We start from the raw sequence: 24429 nt of genomic DNA on the forward strand, positions 1-24429 counted from the left end.
CGGCGGTGCCTGCCCGGGCTCGGCGCGCGGCGCTCGGCGCTCGGCGCGCGCGCACCGGGACCCGTACCGGGACCGGGACCGGGACCCGCCACCGGCACCGGCACCGTCCCCAGCCGGGACCGGCACCTCCCGCCCCGGGAGTGGGCCACCGGGACCTTCCGCCCCAGCCCCTCCCGGTACCGGCCCCGGGATCGCCGGCCCCGCCCGCTCCTCCCGGTACCGTGCCGTCACCGGCCCCACCATGATGAAGTTTCGGTTCCGGCGGCAGGGTGCCGATCCGCACCGCGATCGCCTCCGCCACGACCTCTTCGCCTTCAGCAAGGTGCGTCCGGGGCGGTGGCAGACCCCGGGGGGGTGGTGGGGACCACCGGGAGCCACCGGGGGTATCGGGCAGGGCTCCGGGACCGGGATGCGGGCAACCCCCCCCCCCCCGGTGCGCAGGCTCAGGCACCCCCCGGGCTCGATGCCGCCCCCGGGGAGGGGAGCAGCGCACGGGGCACCGCCCCCCCCCTCCCGGGGACCGGTGCCACGCACCGAGACCCCCCCCCCCCCCGCCCCGCTCCCCAGGGAGTAGGTCTGGTCCCGGGAACGGGGCACCCGTGGGTGGGCAGGGTCCCCGGGTGCGGGGGACCCCCGGGTGCAGGCTGTGGGGACACCCCAGGGGGGATGCACACCCCGGCGGTGGGTCCCGGGACCCCCCCCTAGTTGCAGGATTTGTCCGTCCCCCCCCCCCGGGAGTGTGGGGGGGCAGGTTGGGGGGCTGCCCTTCTCCCCTGGGGTGCAGCGGACGCCCCCACCTTAGGGAGCACCCACACCCGGGGGACACCCTGGGGCAGGATGCGACCCCCTCACGGGCACGACACCCCCTTCCCCAGCCCCACCGGGGTGGGGGGCTCCCCCGAGCACCCCGGTTCCCGCACTGCCCCTGTCCCGTGGCTTCCCCCAGGCCTCGCTCACCCGCAACCGCAGTTTGGGGTGCCCCGTGGCCCCCCACCCTGTCAGGCCCCGGAGCATCCCCAACTGCAACCCTTATGCCCCATGGGGGGGGCTCAGCCCCTTGCCCTACCCCCCCAGGGGTTGGATATGGGGGGGACTGGACCCCCTGGGTCCACAGGGCCCTGTGGCGATGACTCCTGGGGGTTCCCTTGCACCCCAAAGATGTGTCTCTGGGGGACCGGGGGCATCAGAGGCCCAGAGCTCAGCCCCCCCCCGCCACTGGCACTGGGGGGGGGTTCCCTGCTTGGCCCCATCATGCAGGGTGGGGATACCCCCCCCCGGGTCTCGCCAAATGACCGGGGAGGGACCCGGCGAGCCCTCGGGTGCCGGACCCGTCCCTCGGCACATTGGCAGGACGGTCTACGCCGGTGGGTGCCAGCCTGAGGCTCGGTGCACCCCGTCCCGGTAGTCCCGCGATGTTGAGACCATCCTCCTGCCCTGGCCCCGGGGACAGGAGAACACCGGCAGCGGCCTCTGCCTGAGCCAAAACCCTGTCTGTCCGTCCGTCCGTCTGTCCTTCGGCAGCATCTTGGCACCGGTGTCGGGCGCTTGCCCAAACTCACGGTGGCGTGCACCGGAGGGACCCCCAGATCCCCCCGCAGCGGGGTCGGACTGGGAGGTGTTGGGGTGTGCCGTGGTGGGGAGCGGGGGGGGTCAGAGCCAGCACCCACCGCCCCGGCACAGCCCTGTCCCCCCCAGGCTCTGGGCGAGGGTCTAGCTGGGGTGTGAGGTTCAGCCCAGCTGGACAACCCCCCCCCAGTTTTGGGAATGATGGTCCCACGGCCGGATCCTGGCCGAACAGGCACACTGGGGGGTCTGTACCCAGCGGGGCGTCCTGGGGGGGCCGGGGAGCAGCCTTGCTTTGGCCGGCCCGGTGCTGGGGCTGTCGGCTGCCCACCTGCCTCCCATTAACGGTTGTTTTTCCTCCCGAGTTCCAGATCTGCCTGGGATTTGCTGTAATTTGGCCGGGAGCGCGCCTTGGCCGGGCCGGCACAGCCTGCCGGATGCAGCCCCGCTGCCGGGTGGGAGGAAGGGCTGAGCGTGGGGGGCTGCCAGCTGGGTCCCCTCTCCGGGGCTTTGGGGTGCAGGGGAGCGCTGAGGGGGTCTTTGCCAGCGTCGTCGCGCTGGTCCCTGACCTAAAGCATCACCGCGGCGTCCCCACGCTGCTGCTGTCCCAGCTCCCGCCGCCATCCTCCAGTGCAATGTGCGTCCCCGGGGAGGGATTCGGGGTGACCCCGCGTGGGGCTGCCACGAGGACCGGGACCCACAAGCATCCACTAACTTACCCCCCCCCACCCCAGGGCAGCCAGGCTGGGACCCCCTGGATGGGCTGGGGCCGTTGGCACGCTCCCGAAGGTGACCCTTCGGAGGGGAGCGGGAGTCGGGGGGTGACGGTGGCTGCGCCGGCGGGTGTGAAAAGCCGCCCTGCTGCGCCTCTCGGTCGCCCCAGACAAAGGGAGCGGGTCAGGATCCGGCCAGTCTGGCTCCGGCGGCCTCCGTATCGCCTGATCGCGCCGTCGCCGCTCAGCCGAGCTACCCCGAGGGCCGCTTTCCCCCGCCCCGGGAGCCCTGCGGTCCTCTCACCGTGGGCCGGGGCGGTGGGTGTCCCCCATCTCCCCCTCGCTGCCAAGCGGGCAACCCCTCCCCAGCCGGCGAGTCCGGGCACGCCGTCGCCCGGCCGCGACTTCCTTGGGAAGGTGCCCGCGGGCGGCACGCGGCTCCGGCAGGGACGTCCCTGGCGCTGGTGGGTCCCGCTTGCCTGGTTCCGCCACCCGGCACCGTGGACCCCTGGGGACGTCGCGGTGGGGGTCCTGCCTGCCTGTGGGGGTGAGCTGGAGCCCCGCACCCTTCCTGGGGCATCCGCGCCTTGGGTAGGGGGGTTTAGAGTGGGAGGGGGGGTCCCTTCCCCGAAGTGGCGGGGTGGCTTGTGCAAGCTCAGACCTACGCTGGACCTCGGTGTGGCAGTTGGATTTGGTCTGGTTTGGGGTGTCAGGTGGAAATTGGGGAAGGAGTGATGTCCTCCCTCCCCAGGGACCCCCTTGGTGGCAGTGGGAGGGGGGACAAGGCAGCATCCTCACGGTCCTCCATCGCTGGGGTGAAGCTCAGGCTGGTGCAGGATTGGAGCCGTGGGGTCGAGAGAAGGCTGGGGGGGGGGGGGGGGGCGGTTTGGGAGGGCTCAGGGATTGGGGGTCCTGGCTCTGACCTGCCTTTCCCCACGGCAGACGGTGGAGCACGGCTTCCCCAGCCAGCCCAGCGCCCTGGCCTATGACCCTGCCCTGCGCGTGATGGCCATCGGCACCAAAGCAGGAGCCGTGAAGCTGTATCCTTTTCCCCGCTGAGGGCAGGAGGTAAGGACCCCCCCCCCCCCCCCCCGCAACACACACCCCCACACACACCCCCCCTCCGGCTGCCCCCATCCTGGGGGACACCAAGAGACGTGGCCGTGCCGCTGCTGACCCACCCGGCAGCGCCCCGTCCCCCAGCTCTGCTGGCGTCTGTCCGTCTGTCCCTCCGTCCAGCTGGGCTGCAGCTGGGCTGGGTGGAGGTGGGGGGGGGACGGACACGGTGGCCGGAGGAAGCCCCCGCCTCGCGTGAAACGATGGGGGGAGCAAAGGGGTTCGGCCATCCCGGGTGGCATCCCAGGCCGAGGGGTGCTTCCCGGTGTCACCCTCCCCTTTATCCCGGGGCAGGGGGGGGGCTTCTGTCCATCCTGGCCTCATCCGTGCAACCTTTTTTTTTGGGGGGGGGGGGGGGGGACAGGACACAGCGGGACCTCCGGCCGGCTTGGCGCCGGGGCGGGGGGGCTGTGGTGGGCGCTGAGCCCAGTCCTGAGTGGGGGGCCGAGGAGGGTGGTGGTGGTGTGGGGGGTGGGGGGGGGAAGAAGACGACGACGCGGGGCCCGGCCAGGCTTTGTTGCCGGCGGCGTGCAGGGAGACTTCAGAGGGCTGCTGGCGGGCGGCCAGGGCTGGATGCGGCCCGCGTTCGGGGGGCCCCCGCGCCGCAGGAATGCGGGGGGAACGTGGGGGCGGCTGCGCCCGGATCGGGGTCGGGGTAAAGGAAGGGGGTGGTGGTGGTGGGGGGGTGTTCCACGCTCCCCCTCCCCCAGGCCGGTGGCTCGCTGCCTCCCGAACACAAAGATGGCGTTTTTTTTTTGTGGGTTTGTGTTTTTTTTTTTTTTGTTTTTTTTTTTCTCTTCTGCCGAGGCCGCCTGGGTGCCAGCCCGGCCGCGATGTCGCCGGTCGCTCCGCTTGGCCGCCTCGCCGTGGGGTGCTGGCTCCAGCCACCCCCGGGTTAAACCCCCTCCGAGGGCCGCGGAGCTGCTGTTTTGGGGGGCTGCGGTGCCCTGTGCATCCTCTGCGGGGATGTTTTTGGGTGGTGCCCGGCTCGGGGCTGGCAGTGGGGTTGCACAGTCCTGCCCGTGGCACTGCAGCCTGTGCCCACCGGGCCCTGCTCCGGCTGCCACCCAGAAGATGCTTCTGGAGGTTCATGGTGCCGGGGAAGCCGGGGCCGGGCGAGGCGGCAGCCAGAGCTGGCCTGACTGGTGCTACTGGTTAGTGGGGGCACCCATGGGTTGTCCCCAGCCAGGCTGGGTGGATCTGGCTGCAGAGAACCCGGCATCGAGGGGCTGCCACCGCTTGTGGGATCTCCTGGGGTAGCTGGGGGTCCCTGGGCTTGGAACCCCCATAGCGGTGAGCCAGTGCCACCGGTGTTCCCTGGCCGCTTGCCCCGAGGGCTACCTGCCTTTTGGCCAGTGGCACCATTTTGGGTGGGGAAAGACCTCAGGATGAGTGAGGATGGGTGGCATCCACCGTCCTCTTAATGCCCAGAGTCCCCTGCTTGCTCCCGCTCGCGTGCCCTGTTGTCCGGCCTCACCAAAGCCTCCGTGGTTCTGGCCTGGCTCTGCCAGCTCGGCTGTGCCCGGCGCTGCCAGACAGCTCCCGCCTGTCGGTCTGGGCAGAGCCGCTGGGCTTGTTCCCTGCGCCGAGGGCACCGGGGTGGTGGCCGGGGACGAGGACCGCAGGGGCTGGCTGGCAAAAACCCTTGGCACGTGGCGTGCCAAGACATAGCTGCGCAATGCACCGGTGATGCCGGACTGGGGGGAAGCGGCTTGCCGGGTCTGGGGATGTCGGGGAGGTGCTGGGTCCGGGTGCACCGTGTGGTGCCGGAGCTGCCGCACGGGTCCTGCCCCGGTTCCTGCTGAGCGGCGTCGCCGGCGGAGGAGCCGGGACCAGTTGGGTGAGTGAGGCTGTGCCGGCGCATGCCGAACCCCACCCTGCTGCCGGTTCGTGCCGGGCTGGTTGGGGCTGCCGGCGCCTCTGCACGGCCGTGGCCCCGCGGCTGAGAAAGAAGGGGGTGGCAAAGGGCAGGAGCCGGCCTGGCCCTCGCACATCCACCCCAGCCACGCGTTGGCCGCATCCTGGCCTGGGGCATCCCGGTTGGAGGTGCTTGGTGGATCCCAACCAGGAACGGTGGTACCGAGGCCGGCTCTGCCATGGGGTGCTGCCAGGGATGCTCTCCCCAGGGGCACGGGGCTAAGCTGGTGCTTGCTGGCAGAACTGTGACCTGGGTGGAATTTGGGGACGGTCCAGGGATTTGGTGGGAGGCTGGGGTGGGGGGGGCTCTACCCTCGTTGTTTCTTTGACGGCCCCCCCCAGATACGGCGCGCCAGGCGTGGAGCTGACGGGCTTGCACAAGGAGACGGCCACCGTCACCCAGCTGCATTTCCTCCCCGGCCAGGTAGGTGGGTGTCCCCGGGGTGGGGGGGGGGCTGGCAGCAGTCCCCCTTGCCCCCCACCCACCCCACTATTGTTTGTCCCCCCCTTCCAGGGCTGGCTCCTCTCCTTGCTGGACGACAACACGCTGCACCTCTGGGAGGTCTGCCAGAAGGACGGCTGCTCTCACCTGGAAGAGACCCGCAGCTTCGGCCTCCCGGGACGCCCAGGGTCCGACAGCGCTAAGTACTTGCCTGGGGGGGGGGGAGGGGGGTGTCCTCCCCAGCCGTCTCCCCACCCTGGTGGGGCTGCGGCTGGGAGTGATACCACTGCCGGCTGGGAACGGTGCGTGGGAGCAGCTGTCCCCGCTCCGGGCGGGATGGCAGCCAAGGTCCCCTCGGTGGCGGTGGTTTCGCTGCTGGGATGCTCCTCCGATCCCGACTGGGATGCTGCGGGGGGGTGTGAAACACGGCCCTGAGCTTTTTTTAGGTGCTGGCAGGGCCCAGGGGTGATAAGTGGCTCTTATCGCTGTTAGTGCTGGGGCCATCCCTGTCCCAGTCCTTCTGGGCCAGCGGGGCTGGGGATGCAGCGTCGGGGCATGGGAGGTTTGGGGTCTCTCCGCTGCTCCGCCAGACCCAGCATGGGGCTGATGCAGGCCCCCGCTCCCCCTCTTCCAGCTGCTCTCCTGGCATCACACGGGTGACGGTGGTCCTGCCGACGTCTGCCTGCGCGGTGGCCTGCCTGGGCACCGAGGGCGGCGCGGTGTACTTCCTCGCCCTGCCTGCCCTGGTGCTGCTGGAGGACAAAACCCTCTTCCCGGATGAGATCCTGCAGAGGTGAGCCCTGCAGACCATGTGCCCTCTCCCCACCGCCCCCAGGCCCCCTGACACCCCCTCTGTGTGTTGTCCTCGCCCCCCTAACGCAGCGTCCCTGATGACTACCGCTGCGGGAAGGCTCTGGGGCCGGTGGAGTCCATCCAGGAACACCCGCGCGATGGCAGCCGGCTCCTCATCGGGTACAGCCGGGGGCTGGTGGTCCTCTGGGAGCAGAGCACGCGCACCGTCCAGCATCTTTTCCTAGGGAACCAGGTACCGGGGATGGTAGGGGGGCTGGCGGGGCCACGGCCTCGTGTGTATCCCCCCCCCCCCAACCCCATCCTGGGTGTCAAGCCCCCCGCTGTGTGCTCCTGCAGCAGCTGGAGAGCTTGGCCTGGGAGCAAAGCGGGAAGAGCATCGTCAGCTCCCACAGCGATGGTGGGTACATGGTGTGGGCGGTGAGCGGTACCGGCCAGAAGACCCAGCAGCCCGTCATGTCCACCATCCCCTACGGTACGGGGAGGGTTGTTGGGGTTGGGGGGCTGATTGCCCCATCCCGATGCCGGTGATGCAACCGCGGGGTTGATGTTTTTGTTTCAGGTCCATTCCCTTGCAAAGCCATCAGCAAAATTCTCTGGCGGACCTGCGAGTCGGGGTACGTCCCCGCGGCATGGGGGGGCTGCTCTGATGTGGTGGGCATGATGGGGGTGGTGGTGATGGGCGTGATGGGGGGGGACCTAGGCTGCCGGGGAAGATGCTCTGCGGGGTCTGGGATCTGATACAGGCTGCTTCATCCCACCCAGGAACCCCTTCATCATCTTCAACGGGGGGATGCCGCGGGCAAGCTATGGCGACCGACACTGCGTCAGCGTGCTGCAGGGCCAGACTCTGGCCACGCTCGACTTCACCTCCCGTGTCATCGACTTCTTCACCGTGCAGAGCGCCGAGGCAGCTGAGGGAGGTACGTTCTGCTGGGGCGGCCCGACGGAGCGGGTGGTGGTGGTGGGGGGGGGGGGTCTCCGCTAGCAGCAGCCATCTCCCCCCTCCCCAGGCTTTGAGAACCCCCGTGCCCTTGTTGTGCTGGTGGAAGAAGAACTGGTGGCCATCGATCTCCAGACTCCGGGCTGGCCCACCATCCCTGCCCCGTACCTGGCACCGCTCCATTCCTCCGCCATCACCTGCTCCTGCCACGTCTCCAACGTGCCCCTCAAGCTCTGGGAGAGGATCGTCAGCGCTGGCGAACAGCAGAGCCCCAGGCTCTCCTCTGCAGTGAGTGACGGGGATAGCAGTGGCGGAGGGGGGGATCCCTCCGAGCCCCCCAAGATGGGCTGGCGGAGGGATGATGCTTGCTCCCCACGGGTGGGCTCCCTCTATCCCTCCCTCCATCCTTCCCTCCAGGCTTGGCCCATCGATGGGGGGAAGAACCTGGCCCAGGAGCCCACGCAGAGGGGGCTTCTCCTCACTGGGTAAGTGGCCTGGCAAGTGGGGAGGGGGGTCCTGGGAAACCCAAAATGTGCTGGGACACATGTGCACACACACATGCACACATCCTCAGCCTCTTCCAGCGGTGGAGGAGTGGGATGGGGTGGCAGTGGGTTCCAGCCACTTGTTGGGTGGGCTGCTCCCGTCTCATTCAGCTTGATGGCCGGGCAGGAGTGTGTCACCCGCTGCTGCGTTGTCCCCCCTTGTTCCCCCCCTTCTGGCACCGTGGCTGCCAGCACACAGGCAGCTCTTGTTAGCCGGGCAGATGTCAGGGCTCCGTGCTAACAGGGCCTCCCTGTCCCCCGTCAGGCACGAGGATGGCACGGTGCGGTTCTGGGACGCCTCGGGGGTCTCACTAAAGCCCCTCTACAAGCTGGGCACCGCCAACATCTTCCAGACGGACTGCGAGCACAACGACAGCCTCAACCAGGCGGGCGAGGAGGAGTGGCCGCCTTTCCGCAAGGTGAGGTCCCCGGAACCGGGGTGGGGGGACGTCGCTGAGGACCCCCCCAGCACCCCCCTACCTCCATCAGCACTGGAGGGTCAAACCCAGAGGCGGGCATGGAGGATGCACCCATCAGAGCCGTCCCAGTTGTGCCCCGGGGACGTGTCCCCCAGCTCAGCACAGCTGCCGTGTGACGCCCCGTGGGGACACAAGAGACGCTTGTTCCGTGTGTCCCATCTCGTGGGTCTGCCCCGGCGCGGGGGGAGAGCCGGGGGATGCGTGGGGACAGACTTTTCCCGGGCGTGATGCCCGGAGCAGCCCGTGCGCCGCAGCCGGTAACCCGCCAGCTGGTGGGCTGACGTGGGGGTGCACCAAAGGGGGGGGCTGCCCTGCAGCTGTATGAAGGTACCCAGCTCCCCCCTCCTCGCCTGCAGGTGGGCTGCTTTGATCCCTACAGCGATGACCCACGCCTGGGCGTGCAGAAGATCGCTCTCTGCAAGTACACGGCCAAGATGGTGGTGGCCGGCACGGCAGGGCAGGTAGGACAGAGGGGGTGCTGCCGGGCACCTCTTGGCTCCTCTCTTGGGGAGACATGGCATGGAGGGGGGGCTTCAGGGCTTCAGACCCCTGTGCCTGTCCGTGAAGGGCTTCTGCCCCCGGCTTGCAGCAGGGTGGGCTGTCCTAGTGTGGGGCTGGCACATGTTCCCCCACCATCAACGCTTGTCCCCCGCAGGTGCTGGTGATGGAGCTGAGCGATGAGAAGTCGGAGCACGCCGTCAGTGTGGCCACTGTGGACCTGCTGCAGGATCGCGAGGGCTTCACCTGGAAGGGCCATGACCGGTTGGCCCCCAGGAACGGGCCTCTGCCCTTCGCCCCCGGCTTCCAGCCCAGCGTGCTTGTGCAGTGCGTGCCCCCCGCCGCCGTCACCGCTGTCACCCTCCACTCCGAGTGGAACCTCGTGGCCTTCGGCACCAGCCATGGCTTTGGACTCTTCGACTATTACCGGCGTAACCCCGTGCTGGCCAGGTACGGGTAGGGGTGGATTTTGATGCTGGGATCGCCCCCCCACCCACCCAGAGCGATGCGGCAGGGGTCTGGGTGCTGAGTGACATCGGTACCCGCAGGTGTACGCTGCACCCCAATGACTCACTGGCCATGGAGGGGCCCCTGTCCCGGGTGAAGTCCCTCAAGAAGTCCCTGCGGCAGTCCTTCCGTCGCATCCGCAAGAGCCGGGTGTCGGGCAAGAAGAGGCTCAACGCCAGCAGCCCCTCCAGCAAGGTGGGCAGGGAGTGGGGGCTGCCATGACTGCTCCTCGTCCCCACCGGGCAGGGGCTGACCCCCGTGTCCCCCTTCTCAGGTGCAGGAAGCCAACGCGCAGCTGGCGGAGCAAGCAGGACCCCCCGAGGTGGAGATGACGCCCGTGCAGCGGCGGATTGAGCCTCGCTCGGCTGACGACTCGCTTTCGGGGGTGGTGCGTTGCCTTTACTTCGCCGACACCTTCCTCCGAGATGGTGAGACCCCCCCCTGCCTCCCCGCCTCCCTGGGAAAAGCCCCCTGAGCTGCGTCTGGCTGGTGCCACGCTGTAGGGAAGGGGGCTCTGATGCTGCTCCCATCCCTGCAGCTGCCCACCACGGCCCCACGATGTGGGCAGGGACCAACTCTGGCTCGGTGTTCGCCTATGCCCTGGAAGTGCCATCGCAGGAGAAGTTTTCGGAGCGGGCGGTGGAGGCGGTGCTGGGGAAGGAAATCCAGCTGATGCACCGGGCACCGGTGGTGTCCATCGCGGTGCTGGACGGGCGAGGGAACCCCCTGCCCGAGCCCTACGAGGTCTCACGGGACCTGGCCAAGGCCCCCGACATGCAGGGCAGCCACTCCATGCTCATCTCCTCCGAGGAGCAGTTCAAGGTGAGCGTGGGGCTCGGTGTCCCCACTGCAGCGGGGGTGGGACCCACCACCCACAACGTGTCCCATGTCTTCTCTGGGTGTCCCCATCACCCCAGGCGCAGGGACAGGGGCTGGAGGTGACCGGCCAGGTTCCTGGGGCACTCCTATACCTGTCCCGGGGGTGGTGGCTCCAAGGGCAAGGCTGCCTTTTGCCAAGGGCTTCCATGGTGGGAGGCTGCTCGGGTGACCCCTGAAACCCCGCAGGTTCCTGTTCCTCCCTTGTACCCGGCTCCTCTCATCCCCCCAGGTCTTCACGCTGCCTAAAGTGAGCGCCAAGACCAAATTCAAGCTGACGGCGCATGAGGGTTGCCGGGTGCGAAAGGTGGCCCTGGTGAGCCTGGCCAGCGCCGGCTCCGAGGAGCGGCTGGAGAACTGCCTGGCTTGTCTCACCAACCTGGGTGACATCCACATCTTCACCGTGCCTGGCCTGCGGCCCCAGGTCCACTATGGCTGCATCCGCAAAGAGGACATCAGCGGCATCGCCTCCTGCGTCTTTACCAAGCATGGCCAGGGTGAGGGCACCAGTCCTGCGCTGGGGGTGATGTCCCTCATAGATGGGACGTTGTCTCTGGCTGCAGCCCCGCGACGGGGGTCCCTGAGGCTCTTTGTTGTTCCCCCCCCACCTCTAGGTTTCTACCTAATTTCGCCGTCCGAGTTCGAGCGCTTCTCGCTGAGCGCCAGGAACGTGACGGAGCCGTTGTGCCGGCTAGAAGTCTCCCGGCTCCAGGACACCTCCTGCCTCAGGTGGGACGGGCGCCGGGGACACGGTGGCTTTGCTACAGCAACACCCCTTTACCCCCACCCCATGGCACCGGCTCTGGCAGTAACTTCTCCCCCCCACCACCCCGTTTCCTTCCAGCAACAGCTCGACGGCGACGCCGAAGCTGCCGCAGGCGAACGGCACCCACGTCCCGCGCAGCCCCGAGGGCCGACGCTCCCCCACCAACAGCGACCGTGAGTGATCACCCCATCCCCGCCGTTCACACCGCATTCCCCCCCCCGCCCCTGGGCCCTACACCGGGGCTGGCCTCGTGTCCTGGCTGCCCCCCTCCCAGCCCTCCCGTCCCCATGGCTCCCCAGGGTCCCCCGAGGAACACCCGGCCGCCTTCTCGCCCGGCCCCATCGACTCCCCCAACAGCAGCATGGAGAACCCGCTGGACACCACCGGCGACATCACCGTGGAGGAAGTGAAGGATTTTCTGGCGTGAGTGGAGGGGGGGGGAAAAATGGTGTAACCGGCGCCCACAGCCACTGCCGCCAGCACCGAGGGGCCGCGACGATGGCCCCCTGCCCTGCCCCGGCTGCCTCTCACCCAGTTCTGCCCCAGGTCCTCGGAAGAAGCGGAGAGGAACCTGAGGAACGCCAGCGAGGACGAAGCCCGGCCCGCGGGGATCCTCATCAAGTGAGGTGCGTGAGGGGCCGGTGGTCCCCAGGGTGGGCACGGGGGGTGGGGGGCAGGTGGCCCCCTGTGGCACGGTGCGGACGTGGCTCCGGCTGCAACCCCTGGGGTACCATGGGGTTTGGAGCTGGGACCCCAATGCAATGTCCTGGTATCCCCATCCATCACAGGGAGGATGGGGCTGGGGTCCCTGGGGCTTGTAGAGGCAGGGAGGGCAGCGTGTCCCAGCCCCCCCCAGGTCCCCTTCTCAGGGTCTGCATCACCCACAGGCATCGCCAGCCTCTCCAGCCCATCTCAGTGCTCGGATTCCCGGGACGCGTGACTCGACTGGACCCCCACCCTGCGCCCCCTCCCCACATAACGTAGACTTGCCTCTTCTCTAACATCTGTGCTGGTTGCTGGCGCGCCCCGGCTCCGGCACGCTTCCCCCCACGCCTCCCTGCCCGGCTGCCAGCCCCGGATCCCCCCCCGTTCCTCCCCACCAGCCCTGAGCCGGGGGCCGTGGTGCACAAACTCTTCCCGGGGAAGATAATTTTCTTTTTTATACACGGTTGAGTGTCACTATCCCCTGCTCCAGAACCCCCTTCCCGGGGGGATGCTGCTGCTTCCTCGGCTCCAGGGGGGAGGGCTGGGGCTTGTGGACCCCCACCTCATCCCCTGGTTTTGGTCCCTCGGGGAGTTGGGGGGGCCGGGAGCCCCTGGGCATGGCCCCCCCTAAACCCTGGTCTGTGTTTACATGCCCGGCTCCCTGCAGTTTACAGCCCCATCCCCTGCCTGCCGGGAGGCTCCGGCTGCCACACAGGGACTGTCCCCTTCTTGGGGTGGGGGGGGAGCCCAGCGTGGCCCCCCTGGCTCCCAGATGGGCACCGGAGGGCTTGAGCAGCCCAGGGGTGGGCACAGGAGGGGGGGGGGGCACAGGTGGCCTTCTTTTTCTCTTAGTGGCTTCTCCAAGGGCTATTCTCCAGGTTGGGCTCTATGCCTGCTGCTCCTTTCTGAACACTAATTCCTGCCACGGGTGGGTTTGGGATGGGATCATGCTGCGGTGGGGGGGACGGGATGGACACTGGCTCCCCGGCCCTGGTCTGTGCTGGTGCTGGGGGCAGATGGGGCATGGGCTGCCCCAGTTCCCCTCCTGCCCCATCCAGGGAGGGGGGGGGTTCTCACTGTGCCAAATCCCTGCCGGGCTCCCCAGCCCGTCCTCGTCCTCGCAGGGGGCTGCGGTGACGCCGGCTCTATCCCTCCGTCAGGGCTCAGCCTGGCACCTGCCCCTCTCATTTTGGGGATCTGGGGTGGTTTCAGACTTCCCCCCCCCACTCCGGGCTCTCTTGCGGTACGTGTGTGGCTGGGGGGGGTCCAGGCGAGGCAGCGCTGCCCTGGGCTCTGTCGCTGCCTGCCGAGGCCGGGGCTGTAGTGTCCCTGGTAGAAACCCCCCCCCCACCTCATCCTTTTTTTTTTTTTTTTTTTTTTTTTTTTTTTGGTAAGATGAATTTAGCATTGTTTAGTTATTAAAAATACTGGTTTTTAATATTGAAAATAAAGCATTTAATATCAACTGGCTAGGCTGGAGGTGTTTGGGGAGCCTTGGCGGTGGGCTTGGAGGTAAGTGGGTGCTGGGGCCCCCTGAGCCGTGGAGGGGCAGCATTGGGGTGGGGGGGGACGACGACCCTGCTTGGGAGCAAGACGGGTGCAGTCAGAGCCTGGCACGGCCTCAGGGTAAGAAGTGCAGCCTTTATTGATATGATACCAGTGGGTTGCCCCCCCCGGGGGTCCATCCCCCAAGACAGCGGGGCTGGCTGTAAGGCCCAGGGCTGAGAGCCCCTTGCTTCCCCCACCCTCAGTGCTCTTTAGCAAAGCATCCTCCCACCCAAACTGGGAAACTCTCCTGTCCCCCAGTTGCAGGGGGAGCTCGGCACTGGTTTGGGGCAGCAGCATCCCCAAGCAGGGTGTGACAGGGGCCCATGCTGTCCCGTATGCCCCCCCAGGAAGGGAAGGGGCTGAGCTTGGCCCCATGCTGGGAGAAGGGGGGGGACAGAGGGTCAGCCCCAGAGCTCCCCGCTGGCCCCAGCTCAGAGAGAAGCGGCTCCAAGTCGAGCTTGGCTGGGAGCAGGCATGTGTGGCAGCGCAGGGTGCCAGGGGGGTCCGGCCCTGCCGTGGGGGCCATGGCCGGAGCGCTGGGTGCCCCCAACCCTTAGGCGGGTGGCTTGCGGAAGACGCTCCAGGCATGGAAGCAGCGGGTGAAGGGCCAGGGCTCGTTGCCTTTCCGCACCAGCCGGAGTTTGCGGGGACGCGTGGGGTCCTTGGAGCGCATGTGCTGGATGTAGACCTGGGGTAGAGCAGAGCCGTGGGGGTCCCCAACCCTTGCCTACCTTTGGGGGGTGGTGCTCCCCAGCCTGGGGGTCTGCTGGGAGCTCTGCAGCACCATACATGGGGCAGGATCAGGGCCCCAAGGGGAGATGAAGCCCCAAATCCTTGCCCACCCCCCCAAGCAGCAAAGCAGGAGGGAGGCCCTACCTGGCATGCCTTGAGGCTCAGCTTGATCTCCACCTGGCTGGTCTGGGTGCCCACCCACATGTAGACCTGTGGGAAGGACGTGCAGCCGGGCTCAGCCGATGGAGCCACTGGCAGATCCAGGCCCTGCCGCGCTGCCCCTGGACCCAGACACAGGAAAACCTCACGGCCCTGGCTCACCTCCCGCCCGTTGTCCAGCAGCATGATGTCGTCATCAGCCAAGTCATCCTGGCAGAAATCGGAGCACTTCTCTGACACGGAGAAATAGCCCTTCTCGTTGGAGCACCTGCGGGGAGAGTCAGAAGGGGACCGCATCAAAGAGTTTGTTAGGACGCAGCTTGTGCACAAGGAAGCGACGTGATGGAGCAGCTGTTTCCTGCTAATTGATGCCCAGGGATGGACAGAGTTGGGAGAGGGGCTTTGCCTGTCATGGGGAGCCGTGCCCTGGCTAGCTTGGGAGGACCGAGCCCCTGGTGAAGGCCAGTATGGCCTGGGCACTATGGGAGGAAGGGGACCAGCACAGACTGGAGCAGCCCCTCCTGGACCAAGACCCACCTGAAGAGCCGGGAGTGCTTCATATAGTCGGCGTCTTCATCATAGGGTTTCTGGCTCCCGATGCCTACCCAGAAGAAGTTTTCAGGCTCCTCTCCTTCATTGATCACCTGTGAGGGCAGGGACAGAGCTGAGCACAGCTGTCCCCTACTCTGGTGGTCACTGCCACCCAGGTAAGGGGGCATCAAGACCCGCTGTGCTCCCACCCGCTCACCTGCTTGCTGTAGGAGTCGTCAAACATGTGGTTCATGATGTCCTCAGCCAGCTTGGCCTCATCGGGGTCGGCCGCCCGGCCCACCCAGGTGTAGACGATGCCCTGGTTGTCTGTGCTCTCAAAGGGCACCTGGGGGAGTGCAGAGAGTCAGAGCTGCCCAGGCAGGGAGCAGGGCAAGTGGCCGAGCATCCTTGAGGATGCTCAGGCATGAGCAATACCTTGAGGATGAAGCAGAACTCTGAGTTGAGCAGACCAGCATCTGTGTTGATCTGGATGCACCTAGAAAAGAAGCCCACAAGGCACAGTCAGCAAAAGATTGGGCAGTTGTTCCCACTGGCACATACCCCGCCAGGAGCCCAGCACCCATGGGTGCTCCCTGGCTCGGAGCAGCCCCCAGGAGGACTAACCTGGTGCAGAGGGCCCCGCCGTTGGTGCGGATGTGGTAGAGGCTGGGCTGGGGTGGGCTGGCCCTGTCCTTCCGCTTGCCCCGGTGGATGACAAACCTCCTCTTGAAGTGCGAGAGGAACTTGGGGTTCTCCTGCTGCTGGGTCATGCGCACGACCTGGCCAGAGGTGGGTGTCAGTAGGGCCATGGGCTACCCCCTTCCCCAAAACACAATCCCAAGCCCCAGCTGCACCCCCCTGCCAGCCCCCATCTCTGCTGCTATTCCCTGCCCTTATCCTGGGGGGCAGAAATGGGAGGGGAGAGAAGTGAGGCAAAGCTGGGGGACCCCTGTGTCACCCCCCAGGAGCATGCAGCAGGGTCACCTCCAGTTTGCCAGGGAAGAGACTCTCGAACTTCTTCTGGAGGCTGAAGGTGAAGGTAAGCCAGCCCATGTTGGAGGCCTCCCGGCCCTGCCAGAAGTAGACAATGCACTGGAAGTCTTCCTCAGGCTGCTTCTCCTCCTCCTCTTCCTCACCGTCCTCCTCCCCTTTGCCTTCACCCTTCTTCTTCTTCTCTTCTTCCTCCTCATACTCCACTGGCACCCAGTACCTGAGGGCAGGAACAGGGGGTGATGTCAGGGATGGGGCAGGTTGGGGGTCTGGGCAGGGAGATGGGGGAGACAAGGGGGTCCAGCAGCCCCGGACTGGGGACGAGCCAGGTTTCACCTGCAGAGGAAGACGTAGCAGTCGTGGGTGTGGAAGTGACCAAACTCCTCCTCGGGCAGGCGAGCGAATTTCTTGCCCTCCAGCACGAAGCCCTCCATGCCGTCCAGGTCCTCGTTCCACTCCTCCATCAGCTGCTCCGCCTGCGGCCCCGTGTGCTCTGTCAGCCAGCGGCCACCCAGCCCCTCCATCAGCACCCGACCCAACGCCACACGGGGACGCACAGGATGGTCCCCAGTCCTACCTCGCTCAGGGGCATGGGGGGCTGGCGGGGTAGGAAGAGCGCCGTGAGGTCGGCCTTCATCTGGTCCTTCTTCTCGGCATCCTTACGGACCTTGCCGGCAAGGCCCCCCTCCTGCAGCACCGTCTCGGCGTTGCGGGTGTAATCTACGCGCAGGACGTCATCCCAGTTCTTGAACTTAGACTTGAACACCTAAATTGGGGAGCAGGTAACTCATTCTGGGCCACAGCACCCTCTCTGGCACCCAGCACCCCATCCAAGGGGTCTGTGTCCCCGTCTCCCTCCTCAGTACTGCTGCCCGGGGGTCTGTGACCGTTCGCAGGCACGTGGGCTGCCCTACCTGGCACTCTGTGCCCTCCAGGTTCCTGGAGACCATGGCGTGCTTGGGCCGGTGCAGCATGCTGCACAGCTCCTGGCTCAGCTTCAGCGCTGCCGCCCGCACCAGCCGCGGCGACTTCCTCCCGATCCAGATGAAGACGTCGGACCAGCAGTCCAGGATGTACACACTTTTGGTGTCCAGCAGGCTCTGCAGCTGAAGGTACCGCAGCGAAAAGGAGGTCAGGCACCAGCGGGCTTTCCTGGCTGGAAAACGCCCTGCCGGCTCCCAAAAGACAGCCAGAAAGAGCAGAGCATCCTCCACCCGGGCCCCGTGGGCCGAACGTGCCTCTCCCAGGGCACAGCTGGAGGCAGAAGGGGCATGAAACCAGTCTCACTGGTCAGACTGGGAGAACCTCCCGCCCCATCCTACTAACCAGGCGCATCTCTGGCATCAGATCAGCCTTCAGCCTCTTCTTGTGTTCCACCGAGAGCTTGTAGTTGATCTGGGGCAGCTCCAGGTACCCCAGCCCCAGGCCGACCTGCGGAGGGGATGGAGACATGGGTGAGGGGGGGCTGCAGGTCCCCAGCAGCGCTGACAGCCCTGCGGACGATGGCTCCCCACCTTGTACAGCTTGGGCTTGTGGGGCTGGAAGTCATCGGGGACGCAGGGCCGGATCTCCTCGGGCTGACCCCCAAGAACCTCCCAGAAGTCAGGTGTCTCCTGGCCCTGGGTGAGGAGCGTGATCTCTGCTTTGCCCTTCCTCTCGTTCTTGTTGATCTTCTCGGCGAAGAGCCTGTGGCGGGAGTGGGTGAGATGGGAGGTGGGCTCCCTGCACCCCCAGCCCCCCAACCAGCCCTACCTGGCCTTGGTAGTGCTGCTCAGCGTGGCCTGGCTCCCACGCCACACGAAGAGGTTGAGGCCGTGGTCCAGGAGGAAAACAAAGCTGGTGGATACAGAGGCGAGAGGACAGTCAGGAGAAAGCGGGGTGCACCGAGTGTCCTCCCCACCCCAGGGGCCCTTGTGGAGCAGGACACTGCAGCTGCTGGGGCTGCCAAGTGGGGTTTGGACCCACATCCTTGTAGAAAGGTGCTGACACGGCTGATTTTCACCCCAGAGCTGCAGCTATGATGCCTTGGGTGGACCTTGCCAGCACTCTGTCCCTCCGCAGGGACCCTGTGTCCCCCCTCCTCACCGGGGATCCAGCGATGTCCCTTTCAGTGCTACCGGCTCCAGCTTGACGTTCTTCTTCCCATAGACACGGTACAGCCTGCGGGAGAGACAACCACGGTGGGACATGGGGCACGACCTGCCCCACGCATCCCCCCCCAGCCCCTGGCCCCAGCGGTACCTGGTGACATATTGTGTGTCCTCAACGGTGAAGAAGCCGCTGGCCGTGCCACCCTCGATGTAGGAGATGTCGTTGTCAAAGACCTGGGGGCAGGGAGGGGGTGAGGGTGGGAGAGGCAAGGCTGGGGGCTATGGGGGGGCTGGGAGTCAGCCTCACCTGGAGGAACTCATCGCTCTCGTCCCCCATCTCCTCACGGATGCTGCGGCACTCGGCTCCCAGGTAGTTGCGGAGGTTGACGGCGTGGATGGCGGAGCAGGCCTTCTTGTCCAGCGTGGCCTCCTGCCCGATCCAGTAGTAGATCTCCCAGTTCAGGGAGCCGTTCTCATCCAGGAAGGTCTGAGGAGGGATGGGCTGTGAGATGGGATGGCCGCGGCCCCAAGTTGGGGACATGGGCGACCCTTGGTCCTCCCCGGGTACCTTGAGCACGATGTAGCAGTCGGCCTCGTAGAACTTGCCATGGAAAGCCTCGTCCACCAGCGTAGGCACGAAGTTCTCAATCTGCCAGACGCAGAGGCCGGGCAGCTGCCCCACGTCCTCGCTGAAGAACTCCGAGTAGTCCAGCTGCGGCTTCTCCAGACCCTGGTCCCAGCGGCGTGTCTTCAGGTCCGGTGCTTTCGCCTCCCCACTCTCCTGTGGGGACGGGGACACGTCACCAAGCTGGTGACAACTGGGTTCCTGCCGGCACCTGGGTTGGGCCAGGGGCATGCGGTGCTGCTTGGGGCCCCTCTCCCACCACAGACCCTACCTCTATCTTCTTGTTCTTCTCCTGGGCCACGTCCGACATGCCCTTCAGCACCTGCTTGGCCTGGTCATCCTGGGCAGAGTCCTTGCGCCGCCGGAGCCGCATCTTGCGGGCGAGCGGGTCCTTGGTGCCGCTCCCTGGGGACACGGGGACAAGGTGAGAGGCAGCCGGGACACCCATGCCTTGCGTGGAGCATGCTGTGGGGCACGGTTCATTTTCCAGCTTCTCCCAGGGTGCTGCCCAAGGCAGAGGCTATCATCCCCCACGTCCCTGCATGCTTACCTGCTGCGGCAGCTGCGACAGTGGCCGGGGAAGCTCCGGCCAGACGGAGCTGGTTCTGCAGGGAGAAGTCAATGTTGTACCACTCCGATGTCCGATCCACCGGCTTCGGGGGCATCACCAGGTTGGGGTTCTCGCGCACATCCAGGATCTGCCAAGGAGGGGATGGAAGACCTCACTGCTCTGAAGCATGGTCTCATGGGGACGCTGAGGATGTGGGCTGGAATGGGAGACCTCTGGAGCACCCTGGGCTTTGGTGAGGTGAGGGGACGTGGAGGGAGCCCTGAATCCACCACCTGCCTGGGCTGAACCACGTGCCAGAGTGGATGTATTGGCCCCAAGACACCCTGTCCTCACCTCACTCCATCCCACCTACAGCCCTGAGATCCCAGGGACACGCTGGGGCTGTGGTGGACCCCCCCTGAGGCAGAGGGGGCGTGGGGCTCTCACCTCCATGTCCGTCAGGAAGTGTATGGCCTCTGGCAGTGTCACCAGGCGGTTCTTGTTCAGCACCAGTTTCCTCAGCTTGGAGCACCTGTGGGACACAGAGATGCTGGTAAAGGGCCAGGCCAGGGGCATCTCCTTCAGGGACACTCAGAGACCCCATATCACCACACAGCCTCTGTGTCCTCTCTTGGGGACAGAGCAGATCCGGCTAGGGGCTGTCCTCAACCTGCAAAGGCTCTCGGGGATGAGCTCCAGGTTGTTGTTGGCCGCCATGAACTCCTCAAGGTTAGCGAGCTTGCCGATGCCTGAGGGGATCCCATCAAAGTCAAGCTTGTTGGAGTTCAGGTACATCTTCTTCAGCTTGGTCAGCTTGCAGATGGCTGACTGGGGAAGGAGGACATGGCAGAGTAAGGGAGAACCCAGTGGCACGGAGGCACGGACAGGGACGCCATGTACAGGCAGGGACATACAGGCAAGGAGGTGAGCTGGTTGCGGGACAGGTTGAGGGTCTCCAGCTGGGTCCACTGGTCGATGCAGAGGGACAGCTCTGTAATCTGGTTGCTGCTGAGGTTGAGACGCCGCAGGCTGCCCAAGGTGTAGAGGCACTCGGGGACACGACTGAGGTCATTGCAGGACAGGTCCACGTCTGTGGGAAGATAACGGGGTGAAGCCGCCGGCCAAACCCACGCCAGGGCCGAGAGAGCCCTGTGCACTGTGGGGCTTGGCTCCCCAGCCCTACCTGCCAGGTTCACCAGGCCCTCGAGGCTGGTGGGCAGATTGTTCTGTGTGCGCTGGGTGTTCCTGAGGTGGAGGGTCTGCAGGGCCGTCATCGCTGGGAGCTGCCTGCGGACCACGGAGAACCACAGGGCAGAGAGAGAGTTAGGGCCGGAGCAAGCACCCGGCCTAGCCCCGGCATTGTGGGATCCAGCCTGGAAAATGGCACCTTACCGGAGCTGTGCATGAAGGAGGGGGTTGTTGTTGAGGATAAGAGTTTGGAGGTGGACCAGGCGTCTCATCTGTGGTGGGAGGCTCTCCAGCTTGTTGTTGCTCAGGTCGAGGTAGAGCAAGTCCGTCAGGTTGATGAAGAGCTGGTTGGGGATGGTCTCGATGCTGCGGGGATACGGGGATCTTCAGGGCTGCCTGGGACCTGCACCAGCCCTGGGTCTCCCTCGAAGAGGGGCACAGAGCAGGACCCAGAGAGAAAGGGGGTGACGGATGGAGGTGGCCATGGCTAGAGGGAGATGGCTTGGACCCACCTGTTGTGGCCGAGGTTGAGGACCAGCATGTTCTTGGCATTCTCCAGTTCCCGGGGACACTCCGTGAGCTGGTTGTAGCTCAGGTCCTGGGGCAAATGGGAGAACAAAGCAGGCATCATCCTCTACCCCGCATCCAGCAACCACCACCCAAACCTGAGGACTGAGGAGCATCTTCAGGGGCATGGCCTGCCTACAGTCCTGCGGATCAGTGCCCGGCAGCAGAAGCTGGACAAGCACACGAGGAACCCAGCCACGGCATCAGCCTTTAAAGGAGGCATTGCCATAGGGTTATCCTGTCCGCACACAGCTTCCCCGGCGCTCAGGCACAGGGTCAGGACTGGTGCTGAAAGGGCACAGGAGCTCTTGCCGCAGGGAAGCTAGTAATGGCCTGGGCACCTGAAAGTCAAAGGGAGCCAGGCAGCACTGAGCCCTGATTTATTCCCTGCACCTTTTCCCTGGATGCTCCTCAGCCCCACCATGCTCCCCAAGGAGCACTAGGAGCCACCAAGGTGCAGGAGCAGGACCTGGGAGCTGGCTCTCACATTAGCCGAGGAAACTCTGCACCTACCAGCACCGAGAGGTCATCCAACTGGAAGATATCATCAGGGACTCCCGAGTTCTTCAGGCTATTTGCACGAGCCACGATAGCCTTGAAAGGGGAGAGAGAGGCACGACTGCAGCCACCCACCGGCTCTACGCCTGCTGAGCCCCCCAGGGTGGCCAGGGATGATCCTCGTGTGCCCCCAGAGCCAGAGGCTGGCCAAGAGGTGCCTGAGGACACCAGCTCTGATGCAGGTGGGATGCATGATGGGGGGACACTTACTCGGAGGCAGGGCAGGCCAGAGAGCTCACCGTGGAGTGTGGTGAGGTTGTTGTGACTCACGGAGAGGTGTTCCTGCAGGGAAAATGCAGACAAGCCCCAGTGAGCAGAGAGAGAAGCCGGGGCAGCCGTTGGGCCCCTGCATCGATGGGGGAGCTCCTCAATCCCAGGAGAGCTGGGGGCTCGCAGAGGCATGGGGTGAGCTCAGCTCCAACCCACATGAGGCTGCTGGGATGCTCCCAGTCTCAAACTGGTTGGCTGGCCCCAGCAGGCCCATGCTGCCTCTGGACCCCTCATTCCTTGGGACAGATCTGGCTGAGACATCCCAGCCCTGCTGCAGGGTTCGGGGTGCTCTGGGCTGCTACCCAGCTGGCTTGGGGCAGTCCCACAGAGTCCCCGAGCAAACAGACCCCAGTTCTTGGAAACGCTTCTCGCTGGGTGATCTGGAAATGGGCAGACATGTGGGGACTGGCAAGGCTGGAGGAGGGCCCAGGGGAAATTTTGTTTTCCTCTGGGCATCACCTGCCCAGCTGTTACTTGCTTGGGAAAATGAGGAATTGGCAGACTGTGGGCAAGATGCCAGGTTTTAAGTCTAGCCATGGCCCCCGAGCATCTGTCAGGACTGGCGGGAGCGCAGCTCTGAGCAGCACGGAGGGCCTCCCCACTTGCTGCCGCTGAGCAGGGCACACCCGGCACGGTGACGAGGACTTTTGGCAGCGTTTAAAGTGTTGTGTTTGACTGACACCGATGTAACGATGTCCATAACGTGCTGCAGGACACCGCCAAAGCAAAGCTTAGCCACGGATTCTGCCAAAGGCCTGGTGGTGCACAAAACTCAAGCTGCCCAAAAAAAAAAGCCAGGCAGCTGCCAGCTACTGCTCTTTATATCTTTTAGCAAAGGAAGAGGGAAAAAAAAGCCTCCAAACCTTAATGCTCCCCACACTAAACCTTCACCCTTCCCTTCTATTAAAGGGCAGAGGATCTAAGTGAGGTTTTTAGTCTGGTTTTCTAGGAAAACAAGGTGAAACCGAGTACTAGTCTGTCTCAACCCCACTCCTAACAGCTCCTGCATCCAATTTCAACCACACGTTGTAGCTCAGCCCTATTATTAGACACCAGAGCATCTGCTGATGAGCCATGAGGCTGGCAGGCACCAGGCTCTCAGCACCACCACGCAGGGCCCTGTCTGACCCTGCGGCCCCAGTGGGAGCCGTCGAGCCTCATCCCCTGCCCAAAATGTGCGGTTTACCAGCTTCTGGAGGGCAGCGAGCTCCTCGGGCAGGTAGCAGAGCCCCGTGCGGTTCAGCTTCAGCCAGCGCAGGCTGGTCATCGCCTTTACATGCTCTGGGAAGTAGCCGCCCTGAGAGGAAGAGGAGGATGGTGAGAAAACCACCTGCCCCATGGGGTGAGGATCTGGGGACCTCAGTCTGACCAGCCCTGTGAGGTCGGGGAGAGGCCTGGGATCACCCAGTCCTATGGGATCGGGAGCTGGGGGGCTGGGATCGCCCGGTTCTGCGGGACTGGGAGCTGGGGGGCTGGGATCGCCCGGTTCTGCGGGACTTGGAGCTGGGGGGCTGGGATTGCTCAGTCCTATGGGATTGGGAACTTTGGGGCTGGGATTGCCCAGTCCTATGGGATTGGGAGCTGGGGGGCTGGGATCACCCAGTCTTACGGGACTGGGAGCTGGGGGGCTGGGATCTCCCAGTCCTATGGCATTGGGAGCTGGGGGGGCTGGGATCGCCCAGTCTTACGGGACTGGGAGCTGGGGGGCTGGGATCGCCCAGTCTTACGGGATTGGGAGCTGGGGGGCTGGGATCGCCCAGTCCTATGGCATTGGGAGCTGGGGGGGCTGGGATCGCCCAGTCTTACGGGACTGGGAGCTGGGGGGCTGGGATCGCCCAGTCCTGCGGGACTGGGAGCTGGGGGGCTGGGACTGCCCAGTCCTACGGGATTGGGAGCTGGGGGGCTGGGATCGCCCAGTCTTACAGGACTGGGAGCTGGGGGCTGGGATCTCCCAGTCCTACAGGATTGGGAACCGGGGGGCTAGGATCGCCCAGTCCTATGGGATTGGGAGCTGGGATCGCCCAGTCCTATGGGATTGAGAACTGGGGGGCTGGGATCTCCCAGTCCTATGGCATTGGGAGCTGGGGGAATGGGATCTCCTAGTCCTACAGGATTGGGAACCGGGGGGCTAGGATCGCCCAGTCCTATGGGATTGGGAGCTGGGGGGGCAACATCACTTGTCTCTCTGGGGCCCCAGGGGCTGGGGGGGGGCAGAGGTTGCCCAGCTGTAGGGGCTGGGGGGTCAGGGATCGCCAGGCCCTAGAGTGCCTACGGGGTCAGGGGCCAGGTCTGCCCCTAGACGAGGACCCCCGGTGTGGGGCCAGGAGCGGGACGACATCACCCAGCCCCAGGGGACCGGGACCGGGACCGGGACCGGGGGGGGCCGAGCTGAGCCTGCGGGGCCGGGCCAGGCCCGACAGGGCCCTGCGGGGTCCGGGCCCGGGCTCGGGGCCTGAGGCTGGGCTGTGTCGTTCCTCCCCAGCTCCCGGTGCCCTCCCTTTCCCCCCCCCAGTCACCTTGAAGTCGTTGCCGCTGAGGTCGACGCCGCGGACGAAGGGCAGGACCCCGGTAGCCGCCATGGCTGCGCTGGCGGAGGAAGGGCGGGAGGACCCAGCGGCCTCACACCCCGCCCCGCCCTGCCCTGCCCTGCTCAGGCCACACCCCCTTCCCCACCCAGCTCCTCCCCGGCGCTGACGTTCAACGGAGGGAGGGGTTTAAAGTCGGGGTTCTGCTTCCGAGCG

General features: G+C 65.8%; 2 protein-coding genes across 4 annotated transcripts; one reads left to right on the forward strand and one right to left on the reverse strand.

The window, feature by feature from the left end:
* Window positions 1–13227, forward strand: LLGL1 (LLGL scribble cell polarity complex component 1). Of its 3 annotated transcripts, none has more exons than XM_049791338.1 (23): window positions 1–322; window positions 3219–3316; window positions 5652–5733; window positions 5824–5954; window positions 6386–6544; window positions 6634–6796; window positions 6901–7036; window positions 7124–7178; window positions 7327–7484; window positions 7575–7792; window positions 7922–7989; window positions 8315–8468; window positions 8885–8989; window positions 9184–9476; window positions 9575–9728; window positions 9808–9961; window positions 10072–10355; window positions 10642–10906; window positions 11024–11138; window positions 11254–11348; window positions 11475–11598; window positions 11722–11801; window positions 12063–13227. In XM_049791338.1, the coding sequence occupies exons 1-22, from the start codon at window positions 242–244 to the stop codon at window positions 11798–11800; spliced, it is 3171 nt and encodes a 1056-aa protein (XP_049647295.1). In that variant the 5' UTR covers window positions 1–241; the 3' UTR covers window position 11801; window positions 12063–13227. The 3 variants fall into 3 exon arrangements, with proteins under 3 accessions (XP_049647295.1, XP_049647296.1, XP_049647297.1); XM_049791339.1 differs by having other exon boundaries at window positions 5824–5939; XM_049791340.1 differs by lacking the exons at window positions 1–322; window positions 3219–3316 and adding an exon at window positions 5214–5232 and having other exon boundaries at window positions 12063–13226.
* Window positions 13228–13501: 274 nt separating this feature from the next.
* On the reverse strand, window positions 13502–24351 carry FLII (FLII actin remodeling protein). Its single transcript, XM_049791326.1, has 30 exons — window positions 24205–24351; window positions 22875–22985; window positions 21629–21700; window positions 21374–21454; window positions 20806–20891; window positions 20498–20659; window positions 20289–20392; window positions 20020–20195; window positions 19776–19933; window positions 19553–19637; window positions 19106–19253; window positions 18827–18960; window positions 18499–18711; window positions 18238–18417; window positions 18082–18164; window positions 17926–18000; window positions 17593–17676; window positions 17355–17526; window positions 17167–17271; window positions 16755–16946; window positions 16418–16606; window positions 16177–16316; window positions 15835–16060; window positions 15475–15629; window positions 15286–15346; window positions 15068–15196; window positions 14857–14963; window positions 14482–14587; window positions 14305–14370; window positions 13502–14116 (listed from the first exon to the last, which is right to left on the reverse strand). The coding sequence occupies exons 1-30, from the start codon at window positions 24265–24267 to the stop codon at window positions 13982–13984; spliced, it is 3798 nt and encodes a 1265-aa protein (XP_049647283.1). The 5' UTR covers window positions 24268–24351; the 3' UTR covers window positions 13502–13981.
* Window positions 24352–24429: the final 78 nt, after the last annotated feature.

This window comes from Accipiter gentilis, chromosome 33 (genome assembly GCF_929443795.1).
Source record: "Accipiter gentilis chromosome 33, bAccGen1.1, whole genome shotgun sequence".
NCBI lineage: Eukaryota > Metazoa > Chordata > Aves > Accipitriformes > Accipitridae > Astur > Astur gentilis.

Bases quoted from the DNA above. Each gene is read 5' to 3' on its own strand.
- FLII (XM_049791326.1), bottom strand. From the start codon at position 24,267: ATGGCGGCTACCGGGGTCCTGCCCTTCGTCCGCGGCGTCGACCTCAGC. The intron at 22,986-24,204 runs GTGACTGGGGGG...TCTTCCTCTCAG, and splicing joins TCAGCGGCAACGACTTCAAG to GGCGGCTACTTCCCAGAGCA. The intron at 19,254-19,552 runs GTGAGAGCCCCA...CCTCCTTGGCAG, and splicing joins ACTTCCTGACGGACATGGAG to ATCCTGGATGTGCGCGAGAA.
- LLGL1 (XM_049791338.1), top strand. From the start codon at position 242: ATGATGAAGTTTCGGTTCCGGCGGCAGGGTGCCGATCCGCACCGCGAT. The intron at 6,797-6,900 runs GTACCGGGGATG...GTGCTCCTGCAG, and splicing joins ATCTTTTCCTAGGGAACCAG to CAGCTGGAGAGCTTGGCCTG. The intron at 7,990-8,314 runs GTAAGTGGCCTG...GTCCCCCGTCAG, and splicing joins AGGGGGCTTCTCCTCACTGG to GCACGAGGATGGCACGGTGC.